The 25,455-nt window shown below is 46.2% G+C and overlaps 1 protein-coding gene across 1 annotated transcript in view; it reads right to left on the bottom strand.

Moving 5' to 3' along the window:
- The window catches only part of PLPPR1 (phospholipid phosphatase related 1), a 211,406-nt gene continuing 185,951 nt past the window's right edge, over positions 1 to 25,455 (bottom strand). Inside the window, exons 5-8 of the mRNA XM_084834727.1 lie at positions 20,369 to 20,619; positions 5,488 to 5,664; positions 4,371 to 4,502; positions 1 to 442 (exon numbers count right to left, since the gene is read on the bottom strand). Coding sequence (XP_084690853.1) covers positions 410 to 442; positions 4,371 to 4,502; positions 5,488 to 5,664; positions 20,369 to 20,619 — 593 coding nt within the window. The 3' untranslated portion in view covers positions 1 to 409. The remainder of the gene's footprint in view (positions 443 to 4,370; positions 4,503 to 5,487; positions 5,665 to 20,368; positions 20,620 to 25,455) is intronic.

The following is a 25,455-nucleotide window of genomic DNA, read 5'->3' as shown; positions in this document are numbered from 1 at the left end:
GTATTATAATTATCATTTAATTTATTGTATATAAAACAAAACCAAAAAAGGTCTGTGTACAAATATCACAAAACATCAACAATTCCCAAAGATGTAGTGCCTCAGAACACATTTTAAACAAGAAAAGGTCTCTCTCACATTTTAAAAACTTTTTTTCTGTTTCTTTTTTTTGTTTGTTTTCTTTTGTTTTAAATTCTGGCATAAATATATTAAAGCTGACCAAAAAGGGGGGGAAATTCCAGGGCAAGCTACATCACTTCCTCCTACAAAAATGTACAAAACATTAGCTTCTAACTAGACATAACATAATACTGGTCATCACAGTTTGACAATTAGTATAACTGTGTGTTGTTGAGGGAATATTGTACCGGAGGGCGATAAAAAATAGCTTCTCTTCCCATCTGTCAGATCAGGTTACTTCAGTCATAGAGGCAGAATGATTCTATGGAAAAAGAGGACACAAAGCACAGAATACGTTTTAGTATTATACAGTCAGTATGTGGTCTGGACTGTCAAGTCTCAGGACAGGTAACAACAACAACAAAACCTATTCAAGGGCCAAACTAAACATTCTGCTAATCATGCATACTGTAGCTATGCATGAGTTTTTCTTACTCTTGTGTAAGCACGTGGGCCCCCGATTCAGATCGGGATGATGATGCTCCACCAGGCAGTGTGTTGAACCTTCCCACCACACCCATTTTCCCATTTAATTCCCTGTCCACACACACACACCGGGTGTGTGTGTGTGTGCGTTAAAAAAACAAAATGTCTTCATTGGATACTTCCCCCCCCCCTTTTTAATCCCTCCCCTTGCTGGTGGTGGAATTTCAAGGAAAAAACAGGAGCAGGGAGGGTTTAACCCCTCCTCCTGTAGTGCTGTGGTCCCAGTCTGAACTGGGCCCCCATGTGCTTACACAAGAGTAATGAAAACCATTGCACATAGCTACACTATATGTGATTAGCAGCACACTTTGGCCCCAAGAGAAAATCCAGGATATATCGTTAGGCTTTCATAGACTGTAAACCTGTGCCCATTAACATATTTAAAACCACTGACCCTAGTGCAAAGACGCACATTCTCGGGGGCGGGGGGGGGGATTGCCAGTTTTTTTAACAGCTCTGCTCCCACGCCTTTAATAGCAGCTGGACTCCAGAGCTGCCAATGTTTGATTGCAAGCATTATGTGCGAGGGCAGGGGGCAAAGGCAGGGACAATTCTGGGGCCAGGGCTTGATGGACTGAAGTGGGGAGGGAGATGAAAGCAAAAGCAGGGGCTAAGCCTACATTTGGGTTCTAGCTGGTGGGGGATGAAGGAGTTGTGCAGTGCGTAGAAGTGGATGTCAACCCAATGGGAGAGTTTGGATATTTATTTATTCCATCTTTAGTTGTGGCATCTATTTATTTATTTCATCTTTAAACCGCCCAATAACTGAAGTTCTCTAGGCAGTGGACAGACAAATTAAAAACAGAAAATACACGATAACATCACTAAGGCCAGGCTAAATCATAGTTTACTGTGATGGGAATGAGGCACCGCAAACCTCGGACTCAATTGGTCCTTCCCCTCTTCCCCTGGCATGGCTGCAACAAGGAGTTCGGGCACGTTTTTTGATTAATTGCAGCTTGTCGTGTCATCTGAACCTGACAAAGAGTGGTTAATCTTAACCACCCTATCTTTGGAATGAGCCAACTTCAAACTGTGGGTTATGAAGCTGGCATGTTTTAACAAGCCATAATTAAGATTTACCAAATTTTAAGGCAAGGGTGCTGAACCTCTTTCAGCCCGAGGGCCGAATTCCATTTCAGAGAAGTTTTCGGGGGCTGCATATCTCTGGAGGGTGGGGCCAAAGGCAAAAGGGGGCAGGGCTGAAACACCAAAAATGCCAGGATGTTTGAGCTTGATGCTCTTCCTGCCACTCACTAAGCCTTAGGAGAGGCATTTCAACTTTTCAGAATGGGGGAAAACTGCATAAAAGCTGGGAAACCACTAAACTATTGGTGATTGGAGAAAAGGGGGTGTGGTTATCCAGGGAACCTCAGAGGGCCGGATTTGGCTCTGAGGCCTCAAGTTCTGCACTCCTGGTTTTAGGTTCTGACACCATTCTAAATGAAACCAAAGTTTCTCAACTTCAGGCTACAGGATGACAGGCGAGGTGAATGCACAAGCCCAACCCTTACTGCAGCTCATTCTCCTCACACTGAACTATGGTCTAGCATGACATGCAAACACAGACACTCCTGACAGCTGCTGTGCCCAAGTTGCCTTGTTTTCCTGCCACTGATCCCTCCTCTGTTCAACAAAGCTTGCAGAGGGGAAGCGACAGAGGACACAAAGGCACATGCCCTGCAGTCTCTCATGCAGCAGCATGTGAAATGGTGTGCTGGGGTTGAGCTCAACAGCCTTGCTCATTAATGCATGTGTGCGCACTGCATGGTTTAATCCTGTGCACTAAGCGGAAAGTGCTGCTGCTGCTGACTGTTACTCAGCAGCAACAAAATACTAGCAACAAGCCCCACATTCTGGCCAAAATTCTGGCCCAATAGTAAAACACCACCAACAAAACAAAAAGCCACCTAGCCCGGTTGGTGGCCGCCTTCTCGGGCACACACAATTTTAGCAGGCAAAGCTTTTCCAGGCATAGAAAGAATTGCGGGGGAAAGCCTCCCCTACTCAATGTCTGGGTACCGGGCGCTTGGGGAGGGGCCACAGCCCAGTGGTAGAGCGTATGCTTTGCATGCCAAAGCTCCCAGGTTCAATTCTGGCCTCTCCAGAAAGACTCCTGCCTGACACTCTATAGAGAGCCACTGCCAGTCAGTGCAGACAATACTGAGCTAGATGGGCCAATGGGCTAGTTTGATTGGTGGCAGCTTCTTTTGATCTGGTGTACGTTAAAGCAGGAGCAGTAAAAAAAAAAAGTGGTCATCTTGAGTGCAGCAGTGATGTGTTACAATTTCAAATAAAGTTAGAGATGGGGGCTGCTGCAGACAAGGGTGAGGCTCCTACTCTCTGGAAGGGCAAGGCAAACCTTAGTGGCTATTGGTAGAAGGGAGTCTGCTCCCTGCTCCAGAATGTCAAAACAGACAGAGGAGGATTTAAAACGGGTGGGGAGCCTGTAGCCCTACAGATCTTGAACTGCAACCCTATCATTCCTGTCCATCAGCAATGATGGTTGGGGCTGATGGGAGCTAGAGCCCAACAACGTCTTGGGGCAGGGGGCTATGGGTTTTCCACCCCTGATTTAAACACAGCCTGTTCTTTCATTAGGGAGATAATAGTGTGAACTACAAGCCCAAATGCACTTAAGAAAGAACTTCAGGAAATTGCAAGGTTTGATACTTGGTTGTTGTTGTTTTACCACAGCCTTCCCCAACCTGGCGCCCTCCAGAGATGGTGGACAGTCAGTCCCATCAGCTGGAGATAATGGGATGTGTAGTCCAACACAATCTGTAAGGCACCATATTGGGGAAGGCCAATTTAGAGGATAGTCGGGCCAGTTATCGCAGATAAACCTTTGATATGAAGAGGGAAACAAGGGATTTGCAGAGATGGAATACATTCAGCGTGTGGCTCGGCAGGACTGCTCTAATTAAGATGACGGAGCTGCCAACACCACTGTTCCCAAATTTGCCACCATTTATAATGCCAGTGATATTAAAAATATGGCAGAAAGCTTCCTGACTAGCTTATTTGGAACAAAGAGAAGTTTATTTGAAATAAAGATTCAACTACTGTGAAGGAGTAAGGCATAAGAATGACCAACTTCCCCAAATAATGTATTCTGAGATACTAGTGTACACCCATGTTGCCATGGGCTCTAGTAATCCTGCTCTTTTCCCACTTTTTTGCCCCTCAGCACAGTGGGGCTCATGGATGATGCAGATGTGGCTCATGCATAGTGAATCCTCCCTCTGAAATTTGCATGCAGTGCAGCCCTGCTCCCTCCCTTCCGTGTCCCGATTGGCTGCCTCCATCTCTTTCCCCCTCCCTGCTAGTGGTGACAGCCTTACTGTGCAGGTAAGCCCAGCGCCCATCTTCACGCCACAGTGATTGGCCAAACAGGGCTGTCTGTTATCCTTGTGGAGTAGGGGCTGCTCTGCCTGTTTGGCGTGGAAGAAATTAACTGCCATTAAAGCTCGAGCTTTTAACTTTTTTGAACTTTAAAACTTTTCTGCGCATCTACACTGCTCCAGCTCCAGTTGAAAATAAACATGAGCAAAGTCAGTCTGGTAGACCTTGAGTATTAAGCCTTACACTACCATATTCCTGTACAGATTATTCTATTCTGGCAACAATGGGGATTTGGCTTGGATAATGAGACAGGATTCCCCACAATAGATCAAAGTTCAAAAGGGGAGGATAGATGGCACCTGTGCACTCAATGTCTCCAAAGGACTTTCCACTCTTGGAAATGCCATCAGCGGCATTCCTCGCTGTTCGTCAGGCTTCGATTTAGAAGGAGTTCCGTGTGTGCCTTTGAAGTTATGAACCACGCATATTCCCTGTGGGGTGAGGAAAAAGAAGAAAAAAGGGATTGTTGCAGCAATCATGCAAGTCCCTCATTTAACAGGAGACAAAGAAGCCTCTTGCTTGGAACTACCCCCAGAAGGGACTTTGCAGACACTTATAATTCAGAGGCATTAATTAGGAAAGGACATGGCTTCTATTTTTTAAAGCAGCAATGGGCAACACGTGGCTTGCAGGCAGTGTGTGGCCCCATGGCATTTTTTGCAGCTCCCACTGCCAAACTTGCTGCCAAAATTTGGTGGCATAGCAGCAAAAAGGGGCCAATTTCCCCCTTATTTTAAATAAAACAAAATGTTGCCAAAATTCAGCAACATAGCAGCACAGCAGCAAAAAAGGGTCAATTTTTAAGGGAAAATCGGTCCTTTTTCACTGCTGTGCAACCACACCACTAAATTTCAGCACCACGGCAGTGGGGGCAGGGGTGTGGCCCCCAGTAGGTGAAGAAATTGGTTGCTGGACATCTGGAAGTTGTCCAATCCTGTTTTGAAAGAATTACGTTGGGTTTTAAATATACCACTAGTTCTGATACTCGATGACTAAAGAAAAAGGCAGAAGTCCCCTCCATAGTTTCACAGACATTCACCAAAAGGTCCCAGGTCTACTATAAAATCTAGTTCCTGCTGAGATTCAGTGGCAGCCCACTCACCTTGGCACAGTATCTAGCAAAGGTGTCTACTTAAAATCATTGTTAGGCCGCCTTTAAGGGCAAAACCATCTCGAGGCGTGATTTGTATTATGGCTGCCACGTGGATCATTCCACATGGGAGCTGTTCTTCCGTGCTATGCCGTTCTTGAGGACTGCCTCAGTGAGACAGGTGCATGTGGCCATACCATTTTATAAAATGCTCTTTTGCTGCCTCCAAGCTCTTGTGAAAGGCAGCCTTCCAGGGCACTAGGTTAGGGGCACTACAAGAGATGGGTTTTAAGTGTTGGAAAGGACAGCACTAACCATTCACTTACCAGGAAGAGAGCTACTGCGCTTCCCAAAATGAAGCCCGCGATGACATCCGAGCAGTGGTTTCGATACTCAGAGACTCGGTTGAGCCCGGTGAGGAACGCAGCACAAAGAGTCCCCAGGCACAACACTGGCTTGGCAAGTCGACTGCTCTTCGTCTTGATTGTGCTAGTGATGTACATCTGAAATACAGTCCAAACAGACTGGCCTTGAAGACCCAACAGATAACCACCTCCCCTATGACCCATCTCATATCAGCTCTAATCCCCTTTCTTATTTATTCCACCTGTATACAAAGTTTGAATATCCTTTCCACATTGTCATTAAACCCTGTAGCAGGCGACTGGCCCAGAGACCAATTTTTGATAGGGATGTCAGAGAATTCCGCCACGGATCTCAGTGAGGCCTAATGCCAGTGCATTTGGCCCCCCGAAATCCGTGGCGGAACGAAGCCCCCCACCCCCCCACCCTGCGAAAGGCATGCAAAACGGAGCACCTACCTGCTGCCATTCGCGCTGCTTTGCAAATGGCAGCCACGTCTGTGGCCACCGTTTGCTTCTTCATTATAGCCGTGATAGGCTACATAAATACTAACTCTGGGATGCCATTTGCATCCCTGCGGAGGCCATGATAGGCTACGTAAGTATTTACGCAGCTTATCACGGCAAAAAAAAAAAGGGAACGCAAATGGCGGCAGCTATGGTGGCCGCCATTTGTGTTCCCTTTTTTTTGCTGTGATAGGCTACGTAAATATTTACGTAGCCTATTACGGCAAAAGACGGGCGCAAATGGCAGCGGCTACGGCGGCCACCATTTGTGTCCCTGTGCAGCCCAGTAGCCAGATGTCCAGTTGCGGAAGGCCCTGGCCAGCGGCTCCGCAGAGTCGCCACGGAGCCGAGCCAGCCAGGGAGAATTTCGGGGGGAGGGACGAAGCACCTCCCCCCCAACGCAAATGTCACCCTTCAAAAAGGTAAGTGACTTTCGTACATCCCTAATTTTTGAGTCCTTTGCTAATGTATGATCTTGAAACTGGTTGATGCTTCCTGTGCCAGGTCGGGCAACTGCCACAGACAGACACTTTTATTAGGTGGGTTCACATGATGAAAACTGACTTTGCACAAAGCATCCCAGACATTCCCAGGGCCGCTATTCATGTGAAAAAAATGCAACATATGAACTGCAAAATCCATATTAGGGCAATACCTTTATTATGCCAGCTCAAAGGACACAAAAATGTGCAGGCCTTCAAGATCACTAGATCTTCTCATGACCTCTTCAAGACATCACAAAAAGCAGGCAGTGAAAAGGCGGGGGGGGGGGGAACCTGACATGGATTTTGGACTTTTTTCTTTATGGACAGCCTTTGCTTTTTAACGTATGAACTGGCTGATCTCCAGAAACAATCACAGCAGACTGAAATCAATCCCAGTATCTTAAAACAACAGCAACACATTGCTGTGATCACAGAAATTGCTTCTGGGTTTCTGGGGCAGTATCTGGGGGTGATCATGGGCAAGTGTGGGACCTGGTCCTTTTCACTAAATAAAATGAGGTTGCAGAAATGCATCGGCAACAGAAATGACCTGTAACACGTCTTCACCCTTTCCAGCGGTTAGATTGGTTCTCCCCATAAAGTTATGTTTCCTCCATTCTCCCCTTGTAAGAGCCACCATTTTAATTTTCAGTGCAATTTAATAAATGAGACAAAATAAAAGCACATGCAGGAGTGGGGGGGGGGGTTCTTCAAAAAAGCAAACAAAAGCAGGAGACAATGGAAGCGTAATTACAGGGTGAAAGATTTCTCTGTGCTTAGAACCGTTCCTTCAGTAAAACCCGTAAAGCCATGATAGTTCATTTTCAACAGCACTGAAGACAAAGGAAGGGGGGGGGGGACCCAATTAAGAGACAAACACTAATTTCTGAGCCTGTAATTACAAGGGTGACAAGAGTAGGAAGATGCAGTAGTACTAAAATAAAAGGTGACAGGCTAAATCAGCACACACACAATGCAAAACCTCTCCACTGATTGTTGTTAAGACCAGCCCCACCCTCCCAAAATAGCAGCAGGACATTAGCAACAGATGCCTCTAAGTGTCGTACATATGAGACATAATGAGGCATAAATGGGGGTTAGATTAGGGTCAGCTTCAACCCCAGAGACACAAAATGAGGGAGAGAAAAGAGCAGAGGAGTGAGGGTATCTATCTTTATCTTCTCTTAGTAAGAGAGAGTGAAGGTATTTTGAGTAGGGCTGAATTCATCAGGTAGAAGGGAAAGTTGTTCTCAATCAGCTATCCTAAGAGCTATGAGTATAAAGTGTGTCTGTTCCATGCTAAATAATAACAACAGCAACAAGGGAGAGGGCCTCCTTGGTGGTGGCCCCTAAATTATGGAATGATCTCCCCGATGAGGCCTGCCTGGAGCCAACATTGTTATCTTTTTGGCACCAGGTTAAGACCTTTCTCTTCTCCCAGGCATTTAGCAGCATATGATAAGTTTTAGTTGATCCTGGAATGTCTTGTGGTTATGGTTGTTTGCTTTTGAGGTTGTTCGTTTTGAAGTTGTGTTAGATATATGTCATTTGTGTATATTGTCTGTTCATGTGTTTTTATGTAAATGGTTTTCAATCTCTGTATACTGAATTTTAATGTTTTTAATCTTTGTAAACCGCCCAGAGAGCTTTGGCTATTGGGCAGTATAGAAATGTACATAATAACAGCAGCAGCAACGACAACAATGTTCCAAGAAATTAAATTCTGTGCAAATTGAGCAAATTTGCATAATTCATTCTGCATTCTTGCTATTTTTCATAATTTATTCTAGTTTTGCTAGTCAGGAGGAGGGTCAAGAAAGCCTCACCTTTTAACAGCTTTAAATCTTATTCTGGCACCACTTTGGCACTTGAGATTTCACCAGGCCAAACGTGACTTCCCAATCGTACAGGCTAGAGATTTGCAGGAATCTGACCTCTGTGCCCTGTATCGCACTCTGTGTTTTTCTGCACTTCTGCAGAATTGCAGCTGAGATGCAGCCCTGGCTAGGGGCAAAATCAAAACGTATCTGGACTGTATAATGGAACACTTACTTGACAGCGACATCTTGCAGACAGATTATTTTCAGCATGCGCCTATGCGAACACACATAAGGATGAACTGCACCACACCCACCGGAAAAGGCAGGTACAAATAAGGCTTCCAACTGGCCATTATTTTACTAGTCCAATCAATAATACTGTGTTCTGGCAGGTAAGTAATATCAAGGCTGCAAAAGCTAGTAAATGTCAGAGTTGCCCCAATAAGGATATATACATTGCTTTTCTGCTGAACTCATCCCAAACCCACCAGGGATGGAGAATGTGTGGCCCTCCAGATGGTCTTGGACTGCAACTGCCATCATCCCTCACCACTGGCTCTGCCAGCCAAAGTGGCTGGGAGTTGCAAGCCAACATCTGGAAGGCTACACCTTCCCCACCCCTGCTGTAGGCCCATGATCTGTGGATACTCTGCCAAGCCCTGCCCTATCCAGACAGGTCTGCAGCAGTTCCCACAGCAGCCAACCAGACGCCCACAAGCAAGACATGAGTTCAATAGCACCCTCCTGCTCATGTTCCCCAGCGATTGTTATACAGAGGCATATTGCTTCTGATACCGGACATAATGTATAGCCATTATGACTAGTAGCCACCGACAGCCTCCATGAACATGATGGTAATGCAGAGCAAAATAATGTTGCCACAAATTCATCAGAAATGCCTTCTGAGCAAGTCCCATGTTAACACAGCTTCTGTGCTCTACATACACACCATTTGTTACAAAGGAATGTTGTGGAATTGAAGCTCCTGGTGGATTGTGGCATTTGTAGTTACTGGTTCCTTAATGAGCTGCTTTCTGAATGCAACAGCAGCCTGATGATTTTGGGGGACAACGCTACCATTTGACTTTAGCAGACTTGAATTTTCCACATCACATTAGGCGTGAGCGTATGAGAGTGCCTCAGCCAAGTACGATCTCCTCTGAGCAGCAGCAGCTCAAGCTGTTCTTATATTCTGCAACCTGAGTGGTGTTGTCCTCCTCCTCCTCAATAAAACGTGTTAGGGACTACACTGGGAACCTTATGCATGTAAGCCATGTGGTCTGCCACTTAACTACAGCCAGACTACAAGCTCCCAAGATGTGTTGTACACTAGAGATTGTTTTTTGGTGGGGAAAAAACATTGCAAGAACATTCATTCATTCATTCATTCATTAAATGCCTTAACTGCCGATCTGGCCGGTCACCCGGCCACTGGGTGAAGTACAGTAATACAACAGTTTAAAACAATAAAATTCCACATTAAAGCATCGTATTTCTAAAAATACCCTAACCCAGCCCAAATGCCTGCCTGAACAATCACGTTTGCAATGCGTGGCGGAAGCTCATTAAAGAGGGGGCATGGCGGAGTTCCCTAGAGAGGGAGTTCCACAGAGTGGGGGCCACCACAGAGGGGGCCAGAACCATATAGGGTTTTAAAGGCCAAAAGCAACACCTTGAATTTGGCCCGGAAAACAGTGGTAGCCAGTGCAACTCCTTCAGCACTGGAGTGATGTGATCACTCCAGCGTCCGCCTTTAATCAGGCAAGCCGCTGCGTCCTGCACCAGCTGCAGCTTCTGACCTGTTTTCAAGGGTAACCCCACGTAGAGTCCATTACAGTAGTCCAGACGAGGAGACCAGGGCATGATGGGAGCAGATGGTCAGGAAGGTAGGGGTGCAGCTGCCATATCAGATGGAGTTGGTACAGTGCTGTTCGGCTCACAGCTGACACCTGAGCCTCCATGGACAGCTGGGAATCTAAAATGACCCCCAGGATGCGGACCTGATCATTCAAGGGTAGCCATATCCCATTTAACACCAGGTCGACATCCCCCAACCTCCTCTTGTCTCCCACCAAAAGTACCTTGGTCTTGTCAGGGTTCAGTTTCAGCTTATTCCTCCCCATCCAGCCACTCACCATCTCCAGACATTTGGACAGGGATTCTACGGCCAACCTTCTTGGTGAAGATTTGAACGAGAAGTAGAGCTGCATGTCATCTGCATACTGATGACACTGCACCCCAAACCTCCTGATGATAGCCCCCAGCGGCTTCACATAGATGTTAAATAGCATCGGGGAGAGGATGGAACCCTGTGGCACCCCACAAGTGAGTGGCCACGGGTCCGAAACCTCTTCTCCCAGTGCTACCCTCTGGTACCTGCCAGAGAGGAAGGACCAGAACCACCGTAATACAGTGTCTCCAATGCCCAACCCCTCCAGGCGGTCCAGGAGGATACCATGGTGAACGGTATCAAAAGCTGCTGAGAGGTCAAGGAGAACAAGGAAGGAGCATTCACCCCTATCCAAAGCCCTCCTCATATCATCCACCAAGGCGACCTTGGCCGTTTTTGTCCCATGCCCAGGCCTGAAGCCTGACTGAAATGGATCTAGATAATATGCACCAATTTATAATTTGCATGTGAATTAGCACATGCAAGTAAGTAGCCACTTTTGGCATCTTCTAGGTATTAGATAACTCTACAAAAAGCACAGTGGTTTTATTGGGTGTATGAAGGGCTGGTGTCAAGAGTAGGCATGGTCGGGCACCTGCCAAGAACCCACACCCCAGCAGGAGCCCACTGACAAGAGCCCCTGGACTTGTTCTTCCTCCTCACCATTGCAACCCGCTTGTTCACCTCCTTCTCGCTGTGGCCCAGACAACAGTGGTGGTGAGAGGGAGGAGAAGTAGATGTCACGGCCTCCTTGCTCAATGGCTCTCTGCCTGAGAAGTCAGCAAGCAATGATGAGAAAGAGGATGAGGAGCAATAGTGGCTAGTGACAATGGTTGTGAGAATGTAGACTCATGGGGGGAGGGGCACTGGAGGTGCCTTGCCCAAGGGCCCTCAAAAACCTGAAGCTGGCATTGCATGTACATTAGATAGTCTAGAGTTTAATAACTGCTATTCAAATGCCACTTGGTGAATTACACACCTCCACCATTTAAGGCTGAGTGAGCTTGGTGGACTTCTTCTATTGCTGAAAGAACTGCACTGCCTGCTAGTTTGCTGCTGGTCAGGTTTAAGACTTTGGTATTTACCTATACAGACCTAAGCAACCTGGGACTGGGATACCTGAGAGAACACCTTCTCCCATATAGATCTGCCCAGCTGCTGAGATCACCCTCAGAGGGCCTCTTGATTGTGCCACATTCTGCAGATGGCCATCTGGTGACAACAACCAAGACGACGGCCTTTTCCACGGTGGCACCCACTCTCTGGAATACCCTCCCACCAGAAATAAAACCTGTACCAACTCTGTTGCAGTTTAGGTGCATTTTGAAAACTTTTGTTCACCTCAGGGGTTACTGATTTATGACACCTGTTGTTAGGATTTTTAGTTTATGGCCTACTGATCATGTTGTGCCTTGTTTTAGATATAATATATATTTATATTGTGGTTTTATTGTTGTACACCGCCTGGATATGTTGTACATGAGAGGCACTACAGAAATATTTTAAATAAATAAATCTGTTATTTATTTATTTATTTATTTATTTATTTATTTCCTTCCTTCCTTCCTTCCTTCCTTCCTTCCTTCCTTCCTTCATGGGCTCCATGACAACCATGGGGCTGTCTCAGTATGCCATCAGCCCAACACATGAAGCAGGGCACACCTTGATCTAGGTTTTGCTCCAAGTTGTGATATAGATAGTCTGAAGACTGGGGGCACAGGGAGGTTTCAAGTAACCCCATTGTCATGGTCAAACCATTTCCTGGTGAGATTTGAACTTACGGCATTACTCTCCTCCCGTGGGGGTGGGGGACCTATTCGGATGGTCCGCCCCCTGCAGACTGATGGAATCCAATGGATTTCTGAATGCTCTTGGGGATTTTCCAGTGGAGAGAGCTGGTGATCCAGCTGAGGCCCCTGCCTCACAGTGGAACAGTGAGATGCGGCAGGCCATCGACTTGACTGCATCTGAGTGCCCTCTCCGGCACTGTGGAGGCCATTCTGCTCCCTGGTATACTGGGGAGCTGCGGTCAATGAAACAGGCTGGATGTCGGCTAGAGCGCACATGGCGCAAGACTCAAAGTAAACACGACCGAGCATGCTCTAGAGCACATAATCGTGCCTACTGTGTGGCAGTGCAGGCAGCAAAGAAGGCTTATTTTGCTGCCTCCATTGCATCCTCAAGTAGCCATCCAGCAGAGCTCTTCCGGACGGTCCAGGGCTGTTAACACCTTCCCCAGTAATTGGGGTCCTGGCCCCATTGAGGATCTGCTGTGACCTCTTTGCATCGTACATTGAGGACAAAATCGCTTGTCTCCGCAGCGAACTTGATGCTGTTGTTCATGCAGTACCAGTCGAGGTGTCAGATGCTACCTGATTTTGTGGGATCAGTTTCAGCTGTTGCGGCCTGATGATGTGGAAAAGATGCTCGCAATAATGCAACCGACCAAGTGCCCTCCTGATCCCTGTCCCTCCTGGCTAATAAAAGCTAGCTGAGGGAGTATGACTGGGTGGGTCCACGGAGTGATAAATGCTTCCCTATGAAAGGGGTAGTCCCTGCTGTCCTTAAGGAGGCAGTAGTGTGGCCACTCCTGAAGAAGCCCACCCTGGACCCAACGGTATTAGACAACTACCGCCCAGTAGCAAATACCCCTTTTCTTAGGGAAAGTACTTGAGAGGGTTGTGGCAGAGCAACTGGAGGATACTGATTATCTAGACCCATTTCATCCTGGTTTCAGGACTGAATCAGCCTTGGTCGCCCTGATGGATGACCTTCATCGAGAGAGGGACAGGGGGGTGCAACCCTGTTAATTCCACTCGATCTCTCATCGGCTTTTGATACCATTGACCATGATATCCTCCTGGGTCGACTCCATGGGATGGGTATTGGAGGCACTGTGCTACAGTGGTTCCAGTCCTACGTATGGGTCCGATTTCAGAGAGTAACATTGGGAGACTCTTCCTCAGCCCCTTGGCAACTGAGCTATGGGGTGCTGCAGGATCCCATCTTGTCCCCAGTGTTGTTTAACATCTATATGAAGCTGCTGGGAGGGGTCATTAGGGGATTTGGTGGTAAATGCTATCAATATGCTGATGACATGCAGCTCTATCTCCCTGTGACATCTGAATCAGGAGAGGCTGTGCAAGTCCTGGATCAGTGGCTAGACTCAGTAATGGGCTGCATGAGGGCCAATAAACTGAAGCTGAATCCTGGCAAGACGGAAGCCCTGTGGGTGAGGGCTTCCCGGGTCTGGGAGATAGGCTCATTGCCTGTTCTAGATGGGGTTGCACTCCCTCTGAAAGACCAGGTCCGTGGTCTGGGGGTACTCCTAGATCCATCATTGTTGCTGGATGCCCAAGTGGCCGTGGTGGCTCAGAGTGCCTTTTACCAGCTTCGGCTGGTTCACCAGCTACGGCCTCTCCTGGACAGGGATAGCTTGACTATGGTGGTACAGGCATTAGTAACTTCAAGACTGGATTACTGCAATGTGCTGTATGTGGGGCTGCCCTTGAGGCTGGTCTGGAAGCTGGAGCTAGTGCAGAATGCAGCAGCTCAGCTCCTGTCGGGAGCTGCCCCTTTTCAGCATGCAACTCCTCTGCTGAGGGAACTGCACGGGCTGCCTATTCACTACCGGGCCAGGTTTAACGTATTAGTACTAGTGTACAAAGCCCTAAACAACTTGGGACCAGGATACCTGAGAGAGCGCCTCCTTCCTTACCAACCTGCCCGGTCACTGAGGTCATCAGAGGACTTGCTCCTGGTGGTTCCACATGGACCTATGGCCCAGATGGAGTCCACCAGGAGAAGAGCCTTCAGTGTGGTGGCCCCCTTCCTGTGGAATTCCCTACCTTTGGAGGTCAGGCAGGTGCCAACATTGTGTTCTTTCTGGTGCCTCCTGAAGACGTTATTTTGAGAGGCCTTCCTTGCATGGCCAACCGCAGTTTATTAAATTCTACCTTATTGGGATTTGTCGTTTAAAAAATGTTTTAACTCTTTTAACCTGGTGTTTTATTCTTTTATCTCATTGTTCACCACTCTGAAATGTGAAGCGGTATATAAATATTGTAAGTAAGTAAGTAAGTAAGTAAGTAAGTAAATAAATACAATACAATACAATACAATACAATGCCAAGCAGCAAAACTGAATTACACATGGCACCTACATCTCAGTAAAAGACAGTGGGCAAAATTGGGAAGCTCATTTCTCAATGGCTACTTAAAAACTGGGAATGGTCTCAAGAGCTCAAAGATACTATGCCCTGACACAGTTTTACATGGAAAATGAGATTGATGTCAGCTACAAAAGCATATCTGTATTCATACGAGTTCCCACCCACCCACCCCTGCAAATCTTCCTATCTCTGGCCGGAGAAGCAAATAAGATGACTCAACAGGGGACTAAGAAGTGTAAGAAGAGAAAGGAGAGTTTTGACTCTCAAACACTGCTGAAGCAGTTTGGTTTTGTAATGGTCCAGTGAAAATTATCAGTTTGCACACGCAAGCATACCATTCCTGGTGTGATAACTGCTATTTTGGCATCGGGGGGTACATTTGTTCTTTCAGGAAAGAAGGTGAACCACGGGTTGGATGAGAAAAGAAGCTGTTCTCAAGGTGATTCAGTCTAATAGGAAGGAGGAGCAAAGGAGGTGCGAACTCCAAGGTTTATTCTGGAGAGAATAAAATTAAACCCAAGATGCATGAAAATGGAGCATCCACAATTGAACAGCAATGGATACAGACCGCACAAGGCTAGCAGAGCCGAAGACTGTCAGATCAGATCTGCTTTTGAAAAGAAAAGATTCCAGCTCTGTTTCATACCATAGATGTGGCTCGGTGGAATGAAAAATCAATAAAATATCTTTACAAACAAAATAAAACACTATGACCATTATGACTGCCAACCTTTCAGTTTAAATGGAGCCTGTGAATGTGATGAGGTGATCTTCACTACATGGAAGCCTGGAGGCATGGGGAAAAGAGTAACTGGAAAAGGGAAGGCAGGACTGTAGGCTGCTAGAAGTTAGGACCCAGCAGGCAATAGCTTGATCCTAGCTTCCAGTACAGCAGTAACAGGTGAACGGGAGAGACTGGATGCTGGAGGGCATGGGGACAAGGAAAATCAATATAAAAGAAGCAGATGATGGTGGAAAAGGGGGTAAACGATAATGAGGATGACTAGAACCCCCTCCTAGATCTACTTGTAGTGGTGAGTGTCTAAGAGATCTATGCTGTATATACCAAGGCTTCATCTCTCTGTCTCTCTCTGTCTCTCTCTGTCTCCTTTGCCTTGTTACTGGGTGGTCTGATGGAAGGGGAGGGGGCCTGAAGCTTCACAACAGCATATAGAAACCAAGTTGGATGGTGACTCAGGATGACTGACCTTTCAACTTGGGTGACAAGGGCTGCCTGTCTTTACATGATTTTACATGGAAATAGAGGCTGCCTTACATTAAAGAAAAAACCTGCAGTCCTCCTGTTGTGGAGCCTTTCCGCATTTACGGTGGGCTCCCAGATGGCGACCACATGATTGCAGAGAGAAGTGTTTAATTTTCAAGTTTCCATAGAACTCAATGAAACAGCTCCATCTAGTGGCTGTTTGAATAGAGCAACAATCTGACTGAATTGATATTTTATTATTTCCAGATCTTTTTAAGATGGAATAACTAGGAAATACCTCTGGATGTGCCCTGGAGGTTGACGACATCATGAAAAGGACCTGCAAACTTCAGTGAGTGAGCAAGTTCAATAGCAGGATAAAAGCTCCATGTGAAGAAGCCCTAGAACAGGCTACAAAGGCCCATGGTGATTTAGTACATGGTCAACATCAAGCCTACTTAGTGGCGGTGAAGGCAGTGAAGAAGAGCTGCTTCACAGCTTTATATTGCATCCTTCCAACCTGCGGAGCTTTTCCAGCAAATTTGGGGCCTATTACACACCAGCCCAGAAGAGGTGGCTGAATCCTTGGAGGCCTGCTGTGATATATTTAGACTGGCTGCGTAGATCCCTTTCCTGGGCAAGGTCCTTGAATAGGTGGTTGCTGACCAGATCCAGGCACTCTTGGATGAGACTGATTTTCAGGATTCATTTCAGCTGGGGTTCAGGCCCAGTTTTGGTACTGAGACTGCCCCGGTTGCCCTGTATGATGATCTGTGTTGGGAGAGAAACAGAGGATATGCATCCCTGTTGATACTCCTTGATCTCTTGGCAGTGTTCATTACCATTGATCATGGTATCCTCCTGGAGCAGCTGTCCAAGCTGGGAGTTGGAGACACTGTTTCGTAGTGGTTCCACTCCTACCTGGACGGTCGTTTCCAGAGGATGGTGCTTGGGGGAGTATTGCTCGGCTTCAGGGAACCTCCAGTCATGGCTCCTCCCTTCCATGGGGTCAATTATATCTCCGATGTTGTTTAACATTTACACGAAGCTGTTGTGTTGGGTCATCCTGAGTTTTGGGGTGCATTGTCATCAGTAAGTTGATGACACACAACTCTACTTCTCCTTTTCATATCACCCAGATATTGTGGTGGATGTGCTGAACTGGTGTCTGAACTCAGTAATGGTTCGAATGAGAGCCAATAAACTGAGGCTCAATCCAGACCAGACTATGACTCTGCTTGTAGGTGGTTCCTCTGTATGGATGGGGGAAGCGCAACCAGCTCTGGATGGGATCACACTTCCCCTGAAGGAGCGGATGCACAGCTTGGGGGTAGTCCTGGATCCATAGTTGACACTGGAAGCTCAGGCGGCCTCTGTGGCACAGAACACCTTCTACCAGCTTCCATTGGTAGCCCAGGTGCAACCCTATCTGGATGGGGAGAGCTAGCACCAGTGGTTTATGCTCTGATAGCCTTTAGGTTAGTTTACTGCAACTGGGCTGCCTTTAAAGACAGTTTGGGAACTGCAGCTAGCGCAAAATTCAGCAGCCAAGTTGTTGACTGGTACTAGGCAAGGGGAACATTTAAGCCCAGTCCTGGTTCACCTGCACTGGTTGCCAATTTGTTTCTGGGACAAATTCAAACTGCCGGTTTTGATCCCAAATTCCCTACATGGCTTGGGGCCCCGATACCTCAAGGACTGCCTCTCCCTATAGGAACCTGTCCAGTTCCTGTGGTCAGCTTCAGATGCCCTTCTCTGTGTGGCCCCTCTGAGAGAAACTCAGGGGGCAGCATTTTGGGAACAGGCCTTTACTATGATGTTATGGAATGCTTGTCTGGTGCCGACACTTTTTGGTGCCAGGCAAAGACATCTTTATTTTACCAGGTATCTGGACATTAGTTATGGCCCAATTATTGTGGGCTGCTTTTGTGATGTTAGTTCTAGGCTGTGAGCAGTGGGAGATTTTGTGCATTTGTGGATGAACACTTTTCATATTGTATCATTTTTATATTACGGATTTATGGTATACACTCCCATTTGTATTATTGTGCTGATTATGAGTTATATTGATTTAGGGTAGTTTTCCCCCCGTTATCATGAATTTCTGTATTGTTTGTGAAAGTCATTTTGAGACTGCTTGTTGCGGTGGGAAGTGATGCATAAATGTAAATAATAATAATAATAATAATAATAATTCCTATTAGAATAAAGATCCTATCAACAAAGATACCTATTAGGAGAAGGATTCTAGCTTTCATTTTAGAGAGGAAAATTTCTAGTTATCATTGTTGTAAAAGAAAACAGTTGAAAATAAGACAGCTGTTTATGTCCAAAGGAAACTTGTACAAATGCAGCTCGTGTGTCCACATACAAGTAGGTATGCTTCCAAATTTCCTCCAGATTTAACTGTTCTAAAAATTCATGTTGAGGAGGTTCGCCCATATTTGGGGCATAATCCTCTGCATGTTTAGACAGAAAACAGCCCTACAATTCCCAGCATTCCCCAGCCAGGATGGCTAGCTGGGGAATGCTGGGAGTTGTAGGGCTTTTTTTTTTTTCTGTCTAAACATGCACAAGATTGTGCCCTTAATCTTGCAACATTGGGTGTCACCAAATATGTGCAAATGCTCAGATCTAATTCTAAAGGCTATTTTAAACACATTTGTTGTCGTTTTCTAAAAAATGTCTCAAAGGCTGAAGTGTACTTTCAAGAGCTGCTGATATAGTTATATTGGAGTGGTCTCGTTCCTCAGAATGGACTGTCCTAATCCTGAGATTATTTTTAGAAATACTTTAGAGAGCAATGCTACGGTCCCTGGCAGGGCATCCCAGGGACCATAGGATTGTTTGGAGTCCCCCTCTCAAGCCACCATAGATGCTGCTATGACCTCGGGAGGGGGACTTTGTGTTCCAATCCCTCCTCCTGCCCCCTCACAGCCCATGCTGAAAGAACCACAGTGGCTGCTTTCCCAAGGTCACAGATGTGGTCTTGGAGGAAGGGAAAAGGGGGTGTCCCAGTGGGAAGGGAGGGGAGAGGCCAGGATATGAAGAATCCTATGGCCTTTCCAACCCTGGCCCAGTGCCTGCGCCCCCTCTCTAGATGGGCTCAAAGCCCCATCTAGAGGAAAAATGTTTAAAAGGAAGCCCAGAAGTGAACATTGCCTCTGTCACTTCTCCTGCCTTGCTTGTGGCAGACTGGCAGGGCACCGGGTAAATGGAAGCCTCTGAGATCAGAGACTTCCTTCTAAGGGGAAAACAATCCATAGGATTGCGCTCTTATCTATTAATTTGTTATTGACATTTATATAGTGCCTTATCTGCCAAAAACCCATCAAGGCAGTGCACAGTAATTTAAAATGATAAAATCAAAAGCAATGAAAACAAGAACATTAAAAAACGTTAAACATTATAACATTAAAACAGAGACATAATTTAAGGGGCGAACAGTGCAATTTTATGCACATATACTCAGAAATAAGCCCCACTGAGTTCAATGGGGCTTACTCCTAGGTAAGTGTGTATAGGATTGCAGCCTAAATTAAACAGATGGGCCTCTACACCCTTTCTAAAAGTGAAGAGAGTGGGGGCCAACTGTAGTTTTTCAGGGTGCATTTCAGTTTTGGAGTGACATGGGAGAAAGCCCTTTCACACGTGCCTGGCCTCTGCAGGTAATGGTGCCCTCAAAAGGGCCTCTCCTGCAAATCTTAATGCTTGGGCAGGTTCATAACATTAACTGCTTCGGGCATCCATTTTCATACCACCAATAAAAGAGGGCACTTAAAAGAGTGTCATCACTAACGAGGCCCAATAACAGTAGAATGCAAATTGATAGTATAGCATAAATAACAGCCAAGCCACACTGTTGATTTATGGAACTCACAGCCACAAGATGTGGTGATAGATAACAACATGGAAGGCTTCTTTAAAGTATCAGACAAATTCGTGCAGGGTAGATTTGTCAATGGCTATTTGCAATCACAGGCAAATGTTGTGTTACAAAGCAGTATACCACGGAATACCAGGATCTGCAGACCAGAACAGGGTGGGGGTAAGGGGGCTGCTGCCTTCATCCTGCCTGCTTGAGCAGTTCTTAGGAAGAGCTAATTCTCAATCACATCTAGATGGTCTGGTAGGAAACGGGATGCTAGACAAGATGGACCCTTTGCCTGATCCAGCAGGAACTCTTCTTATGTTTTTAGAACCAGCGGAATCACGTGGAGCAGCTCTTTCTTGCTCGACTGTACCATTTCAGACCCGCAAGTGGTGGACTGCACGCTTGAATATTCTCCGGAGGGAAAACTCCCTGTAGCTATAAAAGCTAGCTCGTCAGGGGGAAAGCTATGCTCACCTGATCTTGAAGTGGTACAGTTGTTCTATGACTGTACATTTCGGTCCTAAGAGAAGCGGGAGATCCTTAAAGCATTCAAAAGCGATAGCACAGAAGGGGGAACATCATCGATAAAGGAAGAAACTCTGTATGTACTTACTGTAGCATATAAGGCTGAATAAATGCTTAAAGCAGCATGTTTGGATGGAAAGGATCTCCTTGCCTTCTCAATCACATCCTGGTCGCCGGTGCAGATATTCCCATTGTTAACAAATGGGTAGTGAGCCCGGCAGTCACTCCCTGTGTAGTTGGGTTTACACACAGTCAGGAAATAGGGCGCCATGTTCCCCGTCACTACCTGGCCAGCATTTACAAATATGTCCGTGGCGAAAAGGCCAAATGCAAACACTCCTGCAAGAAGAGAAAGTAAAACAACAAGAAAACTGGGATTACTATGATGATGCCTGGAACGTTACAGAGTGTGGTAGAAAGAAGAACAGTCACCCCAATAGCTTCTCTTTCGAAACATGAAAAGGAAAACTTGCCATGGGCATGGGAAGGCAAGGCACAGCTTAGGGCCAAGCCACATATGATGATGAAGGAGTCTGGGGATCTTGGCATTAAAGAAACCAAGCAAACACTTCCAGGGGCTCTGAATCTCATTTGAGCAGCAGGCCATGCAGGTGCAGGGCCAAACATTAAGGAGCCCTGCAATGTTGCCCAGCCTTGCTGGATATTGGCCCTATCTGGATCGTGGCCCTGGTTCCAGTTAAGTCCTGAGGCACCAACATAATTGCATGTCACATCTGAAGAGCAATAAGCTATCTTCTATCCATGTTCTCAATAATGCATACCAGACACAGTAATCGACATAATAGTAACCCAGGTAGGGAACTCGAGGCCTGTGGGCTGCATGTCAAATCACACTCAGTCCGCAGCGTCATCTGGCTCTCTGGATGCTCTGGGCCCACTGTTGCTGCCCCTCTGGAAATCACTTCCTCTGGACTGTCCCTGAACTGGCCCTCTGGGAATCACATCTTCTTCTGCTTTGTGTGTATGTGTGTGAGAGAGACAGACACAGGTAGAGAAGGAGTTGCAGGTGCTGTGTGGCGAGTCCAGGAAGCGGGGGGAGTCTAGTGGGAGAGAAGGCAGGAGGGAGACAAATGGAACAGACAAAGTGATGGAGGAAATTGGGAATGTCTTCCGCAAGTGATCAGTTCAGGCCTGAGTTAAAGAGGCGGAGGGGGAATACGGAAAACAGCAGAAATGGACAGAAAGATTGAGTGGGGAGGAAGTCCTCTGCAAGTTCAGACCTGTGTTAGTAGTGACAGAGATATGTTGGCATACATATCCACTTTTGGCTCTGACTCTGCCTGCCTTTGGCTCTGGGTCTGCCAACAATCCAATCTGGTTCACCATCGGAAGTGATCTCCGATTGACATTTCCTGTGGGTCGGTGTCACTATAAACTGGTTTTCTATAAACTGGTACCCCACCGCTAACCTAGATGTCTGTGTATGCATCTGCCCACCTTCTTTTCCTGAACTGCTTCATTGGTGCAGGAAGGAGAGGTACTGTCAGAAAGCTCAGAGGGTCGGAAAGGTAAACTGTGTTTGGGGAACCTGTGACCTGGAAGAGAGCCACCCCCCCACCCCCATCTCCCAAAGAAAAGCGGTAATAAGGAAAGACAGAATGAGGGTTGACTGTGACAGCAGCCAGAAGAACAGTCCTCTCTACATGCCTGCTTCCTATTTCCATGTTAGAAAGGAGAAGCTCTAAACAGAAAGTTCAGGCAAGCTGTAGATTTCAGACTCCACTTGGTGGCCATGTAGCTAGAATTAATGTATTAATGTTGAAACCTTTTTATCAGTATAAGCCAAAATCCAAGTTACTTAAATGGGTACTTCAGGGCGAATGGCAAAGAATGCTGCTGGTCCTCTGGGAGACTGCAAGGAACCCCCACCCCAGTCATATATGGTCACTATCCTAACATTCAATGATATGAATGAGAGAGAGAGAGAGAGAGAGAGAGAGAGAGAGAGAGTAATATCCCTGCTTAATTAAGTGGTTTGAATATAACAAGATTAATTCTGATCCCTATTAAATGCTACCAGGCTGATAAGAGAGAATGATCTTGTTTTACAATACATCCAGGCATCAGGATCAAGATTTTTTAAACCACCCCTTCTTGTTGGCAAGGAAGGGAAGATCACAAGCATTCTGGCTTATCCTGCTTATTAAAAATTGACTCTGCTGATGCAGAAATCACGTTGGCCTTTGTTACCTAGAGTGAAGCTTTAGTTTCATTATCCAACTGACCCACTGTTAGGTATTACCAAGCTTTGTATTTGACAGCAGTGGTAGCCGGCATATGACATTTGTTAATACACATTAACGGCAAACAATTGGCAACACTTTTGTGCTGCTGCTTTTTTGAATAGCTGGGCAGCAAACATTGGTTGTGCGATGGCAGGGCACTGAACGCACATGACTTAATCCTGTACTAATAACAAACCCATTCTCTGAGTGTGGATCCTGCTGTACCCAAAACACACTATCCATATACAAGAGGGAGGTGTCAGCAGGCTTCAAGGAACCCAATGATCTCTTATTCCCTGCATCCCCAAGGCTACAGGAAAGCATCAATTACAAAGACCCATTATCTTGACACTTCTCCTTCACCGGGTCACATTCTGAGTTGTTCTTTACAAAATTCATGAGCAAATTTACAGGGAAACATATATTATTATTTTTTGCCTCTTTAATATAAATGTTCTTGTCTCATGTGCAAAAACTTCTGCTTCTGTTTAGTAACAACTTATTTACCTTCCAGAATACAGTTCTGGTTGTCTCTCCAACAGAATTTTAGGGATGGTTCTTATATTGCAGAAGCAGCATGACGGATTGTCATAGGAACCTAAGAAATTGCCTTATAGCAAATCAGACCATTTGTCCATCTAGCTCAATACTGTCAACACGGACTGGAAGTGGCTTCCCAGAGTTTCAGACAAGAGTCCTCCCCACCCTTTACTGTATGGCTGGGGAGAGCCAGTGTGGTACAGTGGTTAGAGTGTCAGACTGGAACTTGGGAGATCTGGGTTCAAGTCCCCACTCAACCATGACGCTCACTGGGTTACTTTGGACCAGTCACTAACTCTCAGCCTAACCTACCTCACAGGGTTGTTGTGAAGATAAATGGAGAGGAGCCGGAGGATCAGGTACACTACCTTGGGCTCCTTCAGGAAAGGCAGGATATAAATGTAACAAAGAAATATATAAATAAACATGTGGCCTCCAGATGTTGTGGGGCTACAGCTCCACCATCCCTACCCATTGGCCATGCTGGCTGAGGCTGATGAGAGTTGGAGTACAAAACATCTGGAGGGCCACAGGTCCCCTCCACCTACAGGAAAATAAAAGCCAACTGGGAGGGACAGAATCATGCAGGAATAACCACGGCAATGCCACCACCACTGCCACCACAGCGCCATTCCAGTTCTGTATGTATGTTTCTCCCAGTTTCATTTCTGCATTCCTATGTTGCCAGAGTGGCATGGGATGGGGTCAAAAGGAGGCAGCAACCACTCCGTTCCAGGGGCATCAGAACTGGTCCTTTCAAACAGTCCCATGTCTTTGAACTGGTGGCATCAATGATCCATATAAAGGAAACAGTGTTACATCTATGGAATCATTCCAGAAGCTGGTAGATGTATGCAAAATGGTGCAACTGAAGCAGCCCTAGGAGGCAGAATCCCCAGCCCATCCAAAGTTCCAGCAGAAAAGAAAAGAGAAGAGGAAGTGCTTAGGAACAAACACTAATGAAAGCAAAAGCTGCGGAGAAGCATCTCCATACGAGAGCCAAAAATAAACATAAGTACTCCACAGGCACTTTTAGCACTGGTGTTGCATGCAATAATACCTGATGAGCTTATTGTAGCATGCAGAATGTGCCGAAGCAGCACGGTGGTGCTGAGTGCCTAAAAGCAGGCTGGTCTCCTGCTCTCTGTTAATGGCACTTCACTGCCTGTCAATACAGCCCAGAGGCTGTCTAAAGTTCAAGGGCATTTTAATTGTCTTTTTTAAATTAAAGATGTCTTTCATTTCCCCCAAGCAGCGCCATTGCTTACCCCTTAATTACCAGTTAGGGAAGCAAGAATTACTAAGAAGTAGTAGCTAAGAGAGTGACCTACGAGTCCGGAAGTCCCAAGTTCAACTCTCATCTAAACTGCAAACTCACTAAACTCACTCCCTGAACTGAACTCACTCAGTAAAACCCAGTCATTTGGAGACCTTCCAAATTCTGCATTTAATTACAAGAAAAATGTAGCAAACTCTGTTTTGCCCTTGGACCAACAAATCCACTTGCCATTCACTTAAATCTGGTCTGCTACTGACCATTTTACTCACTCACTAAAGGTGAAACAAAATATGAGCAAGCTGACATCACTCCAAAGCAAGCCACCAACATAAAATATATGGGTGGATTTCAGTCTCCATCCTCTTTGTATCCCACCTGTATTGGGGGAATTCCAAATACCCCGTGGCCTGGTTCAGGCAGAATGATCCTGGTCAGATGAGCCATGGTTTACCCTCAATCTGGGAATGAGTCATATGCCTGCATGTGCTCTTCTTCTTACCCCTCCCGCGCTTGGCTGCCCGACTTTGGCGATATTTTCCTGGTTTGTTAAGCCAGTTTCCTGTGTCGACCAAACTGGGAAACTATGGTTTAAGGCAGTGGTGGAGAATGTGTGTCCCTCCAGTTGTTGTTGAATTGCAACTACCGTCAGCCCTGGCAAGCATAGCCAATGGTGAGGGATCATGGTAGTCGCAGTTCAGCAACATTCGGAGGGTAACATATTCCCATCCCAGGTTTAAAGGCTCCCTACAAATAGGGATATTGCACCAGTTGTTTTAAGGTTGAATTGAATGTGGCAAACCAAGAACTCTTCAAATGCATGAGAGCTGGGATTTTTAAAATATCAGTTTCTTAGCAATTCAGTTAATATCATCTCTGATGAACAGAGGATGAATATTTGCATCAGGATTCCCCATCTTATTTAGACTCGGAGCAAAACATTGGTAAGTGGTGGTACTGATATTAAATTAAACTTGCAAAGAAAATAATATTAATTCAGAAGTTACACATTCTTCAAAGAAAATATCAGTAATACTATTTGAGGAGACATTTGATGGATGGAACATTGATTCCCAGGGAAACATTATGCGCAGCAGGTTGGCATATACAGGG

Source organism: Heloderma suspectum, chromosome 2 (genome assembly GCF_057233095.1).
Source record: "Heloderma suspectum isolate Gila_16-S chromosome 2, 16-S_ref, whole genome shotgun sequence".
NCBI classification, from domain to species: Eukaryota; Metazoa; Chordata; class Lepidosauria; order Squamata; family Helodermatidae; genus Heloderma; species Heloderma suspectum.
The sequence above is the reverse complement of the archived record's forward strand: the minus strand, read 5'-3'. Positions and strand labels throughout refer to the sequence as shown.